Genomic DNA, 11111 nt, shown 5'->3' on the forward strand with positions numbered 1-11111 from the left:
GTTTGCGTAAATCTCTGACCAGGGGTTTAACACTTTGTTGACAGGCGCTTTCTGAGAAAAACAAGCTGTAGTCACCGCAATCAGTCGTGGCATGTCAGGCATGACGAACATGTTCATCTTGCGGTCACAACGTTAAGTAAAGCTAGCCCGAGTGTACTCGGGTTCTGTAACAAAGTGCTAATGAGATTACCTGAATATTACGAACCAATGATCGTGGGGCTGGAAGCAGTAAAGGTAAAGATTCTGCAGGGCATGAAATGTGAAAGGAAATCGGATGGCAGCATGAATAACAGCGCATTGTACATGCGAAGAGAGAATAAATCAAGGCGCAATACAAGAAAAGGACCGATAAAACGTGTTATAATTGTAACAAGCCGAGATATTTTGCAGCCTATTGTCCAATGACTGGTGGAAAAGGAAAATCGAGATCACTATTGAGTCTATTTGCTAGTGGCAATGCAAACGGTGTATGGTGGGCTCTTCGGCTGCACCGGCGGTCATGCATTCACACGGTCATTCATTTTTCGGTCATTCGACCTTAGTTCGTAAGTAGCATATAATAAATACGCTTAACAACGGACCTTCAACAAAGTAAGTCTATCTCGCAACCGTATCCGAAAATCACCCATCCGAACATCATCCCACAGGTGAATCGTGGTACTTTGATACTGAAGCAAATTGTCACCTGGCGAAATCGAATCAAAATTTCACTGATGAGACAACATTTCAGCAAACAATATGGACAGCGAACAATGGCAACATGATGGCTAAGGCTTGATTCATTTAGAAATGGGGCAGTTTGTTTGAATGATAGCGGAGCCCCCCGTGGACAAAAATGGACAATTTTTACACCGTATGGTGACTAAAGTATATACTTTAGTTGGTCAAATTTTTACGCTTTTTAGTGATTCCTGCTCCAATATATTCGACATGCAAGAGAAGAAGCGAAAATTAATTGTGCACAACTATCTGCAGAATCCGTCAGTGTCACCTCGGGAGCTGGCAAAACGGTTAAGTTTGCTAAGCCTACCGTTGCGCAAGTGATTAAAAAGTACAAGAAAACACAGACGATTGCCGGTAAGGTGCAAACTAAACGATGGATTGGAATCGTGAATCTTCAATTGCGATTGAAAGCCAATCGGAAAATCAAAGCTAACCCGAGCATCGCGGACTATAAATTGGCCAAAAATCTTAACGCCGACCGTTCTTCTGAACGGCGAATCCAACTCCAAGAAGGTTTTAAATGTTTTGAGTCAGTAAACATCCAAATTCAAACTTAAAACAACAAACAATGGCCAGAAACCGGGCTCGAAAGCTGTACGATCAGGTGCTAACCAAACCGCATGGTTGTATTTTGATGGACCATGGAACCTACATTAAAGCCGATTTTAAACGAATTCCGAGCGCAAAATTGTACATGGTTTATGCTAGTGGCAACGTCCAAAAGAGGGTTAAAATTGTTTTCGCCGAAAAATTCGCTAAAAAAATTATGATTTTGCAAGAAATCTGCTCATGTGGCAAAAAGACCGCCGTGTTTGTGACGAACAAGAACATGATTCCGGACTTGCATAAGAAGGAGTGCCTTAAGAAACGAGTTTTTCCATTTCTTAGATCTCTTGATAGTCCAGTCATGTTTTGGCATGATCTAGCAAGCTGCCATTATATCAAGGACGTGCTACAATGGTACAACGATAATAGTGAGAAATTCATATAAAAAACGCCAAATCCACCGAATTGCCTCCAGATTCGCCCAATAATGCGATATTGGGCAATAATGATACAAAAATTAAAGAAAAAGGGAGAAGTAACTAATGACATAATACAAATGAAGAGTTTTTTAAATTTACTGGTCAGAACAGTGACAAAAACTATTGTGCGCTCGTTGATGAGCGGTATCAACAAAAAAGTTCGAAAATTTCTTCGTAAAACCAAAACGTAATGTTTTTTAATATTTTTTTTAAATATATTAAATCAAAGCCTATAATTCATTCAAACAAAGTTTTTCAATTGGATTAATGGTATAAAAGATACACGCAATACAAAGTGCCCCATTTCTAAATGAACCAAGCCTTACGGCACGAGGTATTGGTTAAACTAGAGCACAATACGCCAATGTAACGCCAACGTATTTGAAATTCTGGAGGTTCTCGATTTTATTAAGAACCTTTTGTCTGTGAGTGCAATTTGTAAGAAAAGACGCAATCTGATTTTTACGGGAGACAAATGTGAAGTTGTGGATACAAATGGTGAAGTCATTGTATCTGGAAAACAAGAAAAAGGCCTTTACAGATTGATACAACCGGAACGTTCATGGCAATAAACATTGAATTATGGCATAGAAGGATGAGACATCTGAACGAGACTAATTTGAAGCAAATCGAGCAAGAATCAGATACGTAAAATGTGAAAAAATAAAAGATTGCATAGCATGCTTTGAAGGGAAGCTAGCGCGAAAGCCATTTCCAAAGATTCCAAAGATTCCTAGACATCAGAATTGCTTGAACTAGTGCATTCCGCTATCTGTGGACTGGTTGAAACTCCATCATTGGGCGGCAGTATATAATTTGTTACATTTATAGATGATGCAAGCAAGCGTGTTGCAGTGTGCTTCCAGACGGAGAAAAACGAAGTACTAAATGCATTCAAGTTGTTTCAAGCAGAAGTGGAACGTCAAACAGGAAAAAAGCTAAAGATTCTAAAAACGGACGGAGAGAAAACGAAGGTTTTCGTCACCAGAACACCTGTCCATATACTCCAGAACAAAGTGACACGGCGGAACGAATGAACCGGACCTTAGTTGAAAAGGCTCGACGTATGTTGAACGATGGGTGTATGAAGAAAAAATGTTGGGCAGAAGGATCAAACAAACATCCATGCGACAACTTTCATTCTGCCCCGGTGGCAAAATCATCATGCTCTCTCGTTCTGTTGGTATCAATTGTCAATTGGACAGAACGAGAAAGCATGATGATTTTGCCACCGGGGTGATAGATCCTAGAAAGTGATGAATTTTCTACTTGACCCGTTTGTGTTGCCATTCGGAGGTTCGACGATTCAACATCAAATACTTTACAGTAGGCTAGCAATATTGATGTTCTACATACACTGCCGAGATAGGTGAGATGTAGAACGCTGTAAGATGCCTTTAGAAATATGGACTTGAAAGAAGACGCCTAATTTGAGGCATATTAAAATATTTGGTTCGATCGTGATGACTCATATTCCAAAGGTTAAGCAAAAGAAGTTCGATTCAAAAGTAAAGAAAGCAATATTATTGGATATTCCGAGGACACAAAATAATAAAAAATGTACTATCCCAAGAGACTGTTTTGAATTGAATCGTGATATTATAGTGATAAATAAAGAGTCGGGAATGAAATGAGAATATGTTTTAATAAAGATGTTTTACCTGTCGAGATTAAGGAACGCAGTGAAAATAGAGAAGAAAATTTAGAAAATGTTATCGAAACACCGCATACTATAAAAGACCAGCCGAAGAAACCCAACAATGTTTGAGACGAAGCTGTCGGCAGCGCCATCGTTCAAATATTCATAAGTTACGAATTCATAAGCTATAACAAGCAACCAACAGTAGCTCTTTTTCCGATATACTGTGACAATCAGTCAGCAATCACCATCGCTAATAACGGCCGTTATTAGCCGGCTCATATGATGATCATATGAGCCGGCTCATATGATTCTCAGACGAAGCACACAAGCATCCGCTACCACTTTGTGCATGAGAGCTTAGAGCAACAAGTGGTAAAATTTGAATGGGTACCGACTACAAATCAACTGGCGGATAGATTTACAAAGCAAAACGTCATAGGAATCATAGATTACGGTTAACATACTCAACCGTAATCTTAGTTAACATGGAAATTGGTAATTCACGATTACTATGGAAACGGTATATTGTACTATATTAGCAGTCCATCTGCGAATAAAGAACATATGATTTAGGAACCACACTGCAATAAAATTGACACCCCTAATTTGCTGGCGAGATTAAACATACAATCTGACAATAAAGTAGTCTATAGAATGAGATCTTCAAACAATGACAAAGCGCACCAAGCAGGTCACTTTGTTATACAGAAAACCAAAATCGATGACAAAAAAATATGGGAGTTTTCTTCTACATGCTGTCCAAATGTTTGTGCTAGGCCAAGTGAGCACCTAAGTTGAATCTGTTGACTGTACATATACTTTATTGTCAGACTGTATATGCACCAGCACGAACGATAAGAAATAGGCAATTTTTTTCACCTCAACTACGTAGGCGATTATATACCCATAACGAGAATTTGTTAGTGATGATGTGAAACTATAATTATTACTATGAATATTTTGACTTCAAGTCTTGAATGTTACTCTTTAAAATTAAATTGCATGCAACAGCGCAAATGTACGCGACTTACCTATAACCGTAACTCTCCTATGCATGATCTAAGCCAGATAGTATGCCAATGATTCAAATCACCTGAGAAGAAACAAAATGCATAGCCATAAAATATTTAGTGTTCTCAGGTTTTAAACTAATCATCAACTATTTAACTCACCACATTTCGAATTTCGAAACTCGTCGGCAATCTTTCCCGAATTGTACATATCTTGGAAGAAACTAAACAAACAGAATAACGATATAGTACCAAAACTCAGTTCTTATGACCATGAATATATTATTTATGAAAATATGCACGTACCATACCTTTTCACACTTATTCCATCATTTAGAAAAAACTATCGTAGTAACCGTCGATCAAAAATATTTTTTTTTATAAGAATGTTCTCCAGCAGTGTTAAACTCTCTTTCCTGAAAACAAAAGGAACAACATCCACGTTTCAGTGTCAGTCATTTCAGTATGTTAATTTAACGAGTTATCATGTATCACTTACCATCAATAAAATAATGCGTTCATCTGTGTTGAGCCATCAAACACATTTATGAATATCCACGTTTTCGATACATTTGCATCATTGCATCATGTGTGTATATCCTTCATCGGTAGATATTATTACAAAAATAATGTAAAGTTGGATAACGCCTTGAATGCAAAAAGCAATCACTTAAACAATTTAATTGAGGTTAGGTAACAGTAGGAAGTGTTTCCTCCGTCGATGATAGTTGCCAAAATGACCAAATCAAAACGGAAGATCAGACAAACGTAGTACAGGAAGGCGATGATCTCAGTAAGCATAATCGTATTCTGGACATGGACGTTACTGGCACCAGCAATGAGTCGAAAGAAGAAAACTTCGTTTTTAATACGCCTTGGAAAATTTTCACAAATGTGGAACACCGCGCATTTGTACGCACATCACCTAAACCATGCTATGGGCAAGCACCCTGGCATAATACGCCAACACAAAAACTCTTTTTCACTTCACAGAACTGCGGCCGAACGAACAGTAAAATACGCGAGCTAAACAACACCACCAGTCCTTGCCAAGTCAAGCTTGATTCTGAGTGTTGTGTCTAACCGGAACTACACAACCTCATTTTCCCAAGGTTAATTGACAGACGTGGTGGGATCAACACGAAAAATTCACATTGCTTTTATTCGAAAAATGGAGAAAATTTCTCATTTCATCATTTTTAAGTTTACTATGATTTTCTCATCATTTTTAAGATTACTACGATTTTTGGACAATGCTGAATTTATCAAATCAATTAGTTGTTAAATAAAATTGGATACGACCATCCGATAAAACTAAAATTATTTTGATAGCTACGACGATGCTACATATGGGTATACCTTCACCATTCTTTAGACCCACCTTGTTTTTTCAAAATTTTGACATTTTGTAAGCAATCCAAACCTACGGAACATGTTTTCAAGCTACATTATGTCGACTGGAGATGAGTAGTGAAACATTTCATGTATGCCAATTTGAAAAAACTTAAAACAAACGGTCGTCTGCTATATGTAGATGATGGATTCTCTGAATATTAAATTAAAGTAAATATAATTTGGCTATGCGTGATTTAATAAAGTTTTCAAATAGACTTTTTAATAAAGTTTTCAAATAGACAATCAAACCGAACGTTTTACGTTGCTGAAAATGAGCAAAATTGTTTCCAAAAATAGTTTTTGCGTATTATTTTAGCTCATAGATCCTAATATTTACGAACAACTAAATGAAAACCCTGAATTCTACACGCAACAATTGACAACAACAAACAGTATGTGACAATTGGTCAATTACTATTTAGCCTCATTGATCCTGAATTTTACATATAGGTACGTAAGTATTTAATTTAAAATAAAACACCGGTGTGTGACGTTTGGTTATGTTATTATAATTATTCGGCGTCACTCATCTTTCAAATACAAAAAAGCTTCTGTCTAACAGAACTAGAACACTATTTCATGGGAAAAAATATCTCTAAGAGCTAAATCGTCTACAAACCAACAGCGCATAGGATTAACAAAATACTACATTTCATCGTCTCGTTTTATATGCATGCCTCACTCATATTTTAATTGGTTGATCAATGATAATTAATCGGCAAATTACTCGTAACGATGGTGTTTAACACCACTACCCTAATAAGATGGCGGTATTGTTTTCCTTTTTTATTTAGCTGTTTTGCCTTAAAGCATAAAACACATCTCGTGTGTAATACAACAGTAATACAAAACACTTGCTTCCTTGCTCTGTAAAACCTATCCATGTTACAACGCGTCTCAATCAGCCCATGGTATAGATCATGGCTTTCTGTCTTCTGAGCATCACGTTTACCTTTCAATTATTTATACTGTCTAACCGGTGAGATACTAGCGAGTACTGAATCATATTCAAGCTGGCAGCGCCTACAATGCCTAGCAATTTATTGATGGTGCTACTAGAAGAGAGTTTGTTTTTTTGCCGATTCCTGCTGCTCACGAAGTTGTCTCCATCGTTTTATACTCCAAAGTTCATGGCAATCCTGCCCTCTTGGTAGCTGCGGTAACGGTAATCTACAAAATGTGGAAAACAAATTGGTCGTTAGAATTTTATACTCCAACGATTAATGCTTCATTTTTTATATATTTTTGTTTCCAGTTCAAGACTACTTTTCTTCGTTCCTGTGTGACAAGAGTGTGTACCGTTGTAAGTTTCCTTTTTGTCATTTGCATAATCAACGAACGGATATTGTATAATACACCATGAATCTGCTATACTTACTCTTCTGGTTTGATATTTTTTAGCCAGCTCGAGTGGAGCGCATTCTCTACGGTGATTCGGCGGTCGGGATCCAGCACCAACATACTGTCGAGCAAGTCGAGAGCAGGAGTGGGCATGAATATGAAGCCTTCTCGCAACTTTCGGCGATATATTTTTTTTGACTTGAGTGTGTTAAACAGTGGCAGCTTAATCACGTTGGGCCAAACCGCCGGCGTTGGTGTACCGCAGAGTCGAGAAATCAGCTCCAGCTGGTCCGGTTCCTGGTTCGCCTGGAAAAGCGGTTTCTTCAGGAAGAGTTCGCCGAGAATGCACCCACAGCTCCAAACATCGATCGCTGGACCATAGCGTTCCTCGCCTAGCAGCAATTCCGGGGGTCGATACCACAGTGTGCTGACTTTGTTCGTGTATGGTCGTTCTCGGTTATCGGCGTTGTACAATCGCGCTAGACCAAAATCGGCAAGCTTTACCTCACCCCTTGCGAAATAATAAATTAAATTAAACCAACCTATTACTAAAAGAAGCAAGCTACGCCCTGAATCACAATAATCGGGTGCTTACTGTATATTCTGTAAAGGTGTACATTAAACAAAATAAACTCTGATAAAACATACCTGTTGTTCATAAGAATGTTGGAACACTTAATGTCGCGGTGTAAGAAATTCTTCTTGTGGCAATAGTTCAATCCGTCCAGCAGCTGGCGCATGATGCTGGCGTGGTTTTGTTCGTTGAAATCCACCATACCGGAGCTGAGCAAACCCATCAGATCGTGATCCATGTACTCAAATGCCAGGTAGAACGAGCCCTTGTCTTTGCGGAACTCCAGAGGATCCTGCTTGTCGGTGACTATTTCCCGCAGGTTGACTATGTTCTTGTGGCTGAGCTGACGTAAAATTTTTATCTCTCGCACTGCTGCTATCGGAAATCCTTCTTTTTCATGCTCCGTGTGCACTTTTTTTAGTGCGACAAGCTCGTTGGTTTGCTGGTCTTTAGCTTTGTACACCTGGATAGCGAAGTGAGATTAAAACGTTATGTAGGCAAACAGTAACATTAATGGAAAACAAAACCGTATTCCTACCTGACCGTATGATCCTTCACCAATCTTTTCCAACAATTGAAAACTCTCAATGAATCGTACCCCCCATGTCGTGGCACCTGATGCAGATATCGGGCAGGTGATACTGCGCGTATGATGTCGAGCTGGAATCAGTTTCCGAGCCGGTAGCGTGCTTGAGACTCGCAAATGTTGTTGAAATGTGGCCCTGGTCCGGTACCGTTTGACTCTGTTACCGTTATTATTGTTATTTGAAGGATCAGACGAAGAAAACTTCTCCCTAAAAGTATTGCTGGATGATTCGAAATCATCTTCACTACTCCAATCCTTCGATCCTGACAATATCGGAGGCATAGGTAGCTTAAGCAGCGCAGCTTTTTTTCTTTTGCAATTAACATGGTTATTTGAAGGGACCGATGAACCTGACTTTTGATCTGGAAGATCGATCAATAAGTCGAAATCTTCATCACTGTTTCGATAATTCGTTCCAGTCAAAATTGGTGGCATAGGTAGATTGTTACAGTAATTATTGTTATTTGAAGGATCAGACGAACAAAATTTCTCCCTAAACGTATTGCTGGATGAATCGAAATCAACTTCACTGCTCCAATCCTTCGATCCTGACAATATCGGAGGCATAGGTAGCGTAAGCAGCGCAGATCGCAACGTTCTGACGCCTTTGTTTCTTTTACAGTTAACATGGTTATTTGACGGGACGGACGAACCTGACTTTTGATCTGGCGATAAGTCGAAATCTTCATCACTGTTTTGATCATTCGATCCTAGCAAAATAGGTGGCATAGGTAGATTGGGCAACGCCGTACGCATCTTCCGTTGCTGTGTGTCTATGTTGCAGTTCATACTCACATCGGAATTGCCAGTTGGACCTGACTTTTGGCTTAGCGAATTGATCGATGAAAAGGTATCTTCTTCATTGATCGGATCATCTGTATATGGCATATTCGATGGCAGATGCCAATTAAAGAGCCTGTCCTTAACACTTCCGTTGGTACAATTTGCTTCGGATGTAATACTGATGCTCGATGAAGTCAAAGTCGCAGTGACCAAAGAACCGACCGACAGCTTATCAGGGATTTTAATGTGTTCGTTATTGATGCCAGCATTGTTTGTTTCCACCATGCCCAGTGGAGGGCGGCTAGATGGGACCGTATCTTTTATCGCATTAGCAGCTGTCGGTATGATGGTATTTAGCGAATTTCGTAACGCCAGGATGCGTGCCCGCTCCCGAAGCGCTTTTGTGCAAATCCATTGATGTTGAGATGTAGTCATCGTTCCATTGGGGAAAAAGCAGTAGGGTGTCTTTTGTATATTACACAGCCATTTCTTTGATTGGTCCTTCGCACGCACATGAAGTCTTTCTCGAGTTGGTTCTGCGATACTGATAGTGTCGGCAGAATCGGGATTCGGAAGATTCGAAGATTCGATCCCTAGACGGATTCTAAAGATTCGAATCCGATTTGACGGATTCTAAAGATTTGGATCCCACTTGACGGGTTCTAAAGATTTTCGATTCTAAAGATTCGATTAGGATTCGAATCAGGTTTGATTGGTTTGATTTGATTCGATTCTGACTTGATCCTAAACTGTTTGAATCGACTAACAATGATTTGAGTCGAATTATAATTCGCGGGCCCGCTAGGCAATTTCGAGCAAATCGTCCTAAAAAACGTCCTCCGTGACACAAACATCCGCCTAAAATTTTCGGCCACTGGCTCGGATCTCTCGCTCTAATCTCGCATTCGCTCTTGCTCCACTCGTACGTGGGTAGACAACACGCGATGAGAGTGTGTGCGGTGCACGGCGAGCTGAGAGCGTGTTCGTTTCAACGCGTAGAACTTGCACCGCGCCACACACTCACACGCTGCGTCCCCACGCACCGCGTCCATAAGCGTATGTTATTTTCTATTCTTCATGCACCTCTGGGTGTCCATCATTTAGGTTTTGCTCTAAATTGTTATCTTTTTGGTACTTGTAATTCTGTTGCAGATCGATGAACATAAATCCATAATATATAACATGCTCGGATATTTCAATTTTAGTTAGTTACACATTTTAACTTTTGAGCGGATTCAAGGTGGAAAGAACGGGATTAGAGCCATCCTGTACGAGTAAAAAACTTTCGTATTGTTTCGAACTAACATTTTGTGGAAGACCGCGAGATCGTTGCAGCTACCGTTCGTGTGTAAGGACTTTAAATCATCTTCATAAGGTCCCAGATGAGCCATCGGCATCAGAAAGTTACGAGATGATGCGCAAACGATTTTTCAAATAAAAATATATCAGTCAAAAAAAAACCCTATTTTGTGGAAAAATGTACGATCCTAAATTCATAGTGGTCAAAACACATTGAAGAATGAACGTTCTTCATTCGCAATGCGTTCACGAAGCGAACGGCACATCACATAGTATCGATTAATATTTGGTGTATAACGTGTCCGTTTTCGAGGCAAGGAATAGCCCAGACATTACCGACTATTTACTTTCAGATCCCAGGCATGGCATTGAACGGAACATCGAGACTTGAGTCGAGTCGTTGAATCCAACAGCGCACCACAAGCACGACGTATGATTCTAGAGTGGAAGGAAAGCACGTCTATTCCCTAGCAATGCAGGGTCATTACTGTCGGAAGAGAAGCAAAAATACGTATAAGGGAGAAATAATACGCGAGGCAAACACAAAGAGCGAGCAACCCACACGTAAAAGTGGCAACGTTGACAAGAGAATCAACTTTTTGGCTTCTAATAAGAACTTTTTTAAAGGGACACGGCGAAGCGCTTGAAAACCGACACCTTTTTCGGCGGGTAACGCCGGATTTCTCGCCCGCCGAACTTTTAATAAAACCCGGCCGACAAGCTTATCGAGAAA

General features: G+C 39.7%; 1 protein-coding gene across 1 annotated transcript; it reads right to left on the minus strand.

The window, feature by feature from the left end:
* Nucleotides 1-6030: 6030 nt before the first annotated feature.
* LOC131265905 (cyclin-dependent kinase 12-like) lies at nt 6031-8960 on the minus strand. The gene is made up of 4 exons (XM_058268249.1): nt 8249-8960; nt 7785-8173; nt 7174-7647; nt 6031-6965 (listed from the first exon to the last, which is right to left on the minus strand). The coding sequence occupies exons 1-4, from the start codon at nt 8861-8863 to the stop codon at nt 6851-6853; spliced, it is 1593 nt and encodes a 530-aa protein (XP_058124232.1). The 5' UTR covers nt 8864-8960; the 3' UTR covers nt 6031-6850.
* Nucleotides 8961-11111: the final 2151 nt, after the last annotated feature.

The sequence above is a fragment of the Anopheles coustani genome, chromosome 2 (genome assembly GCF_943734705.1).
Source record: "Anopheles coustani chromosome 2, idAnoCousDA_361_x.2, whole genome shotgun sequence".
Classification (NCBI taxonomy): domain Eukaryota; kingdom Metazoa; phylum Arthropoda; class Insecta; order Diptera; family Culicidae; genus Anopheles; species Anopheles coustani.

What these genes read in the sequence shown, in the direction of transcription:
- LOC131265905 (XM_058268249.1), bottom strand. Translation starts at nt 8,863, where the DNA reads ATGCCTCCGATATTGTCAGGATCGAAGGATTGGAGCAGTGAAGTTGAT. An exon ending in GTGAAGGATCATACGGTCAG is followed by an intron (nt 8,174 to 8,248) that starts GTAGGAATACGG and finishes TTCGCTATCCAG; the next exon opens with GTGTACAAAGCTAAAGACCA. An exon ending in AAAAATATCAAACCAGAAGA is followed by an intron (nt 6,966 to 7,173) that starts GTAAGTATAGCA and finishes CACATTTTGTAG; the next exon opens with ATTACCGTTACCGCAGCTAC.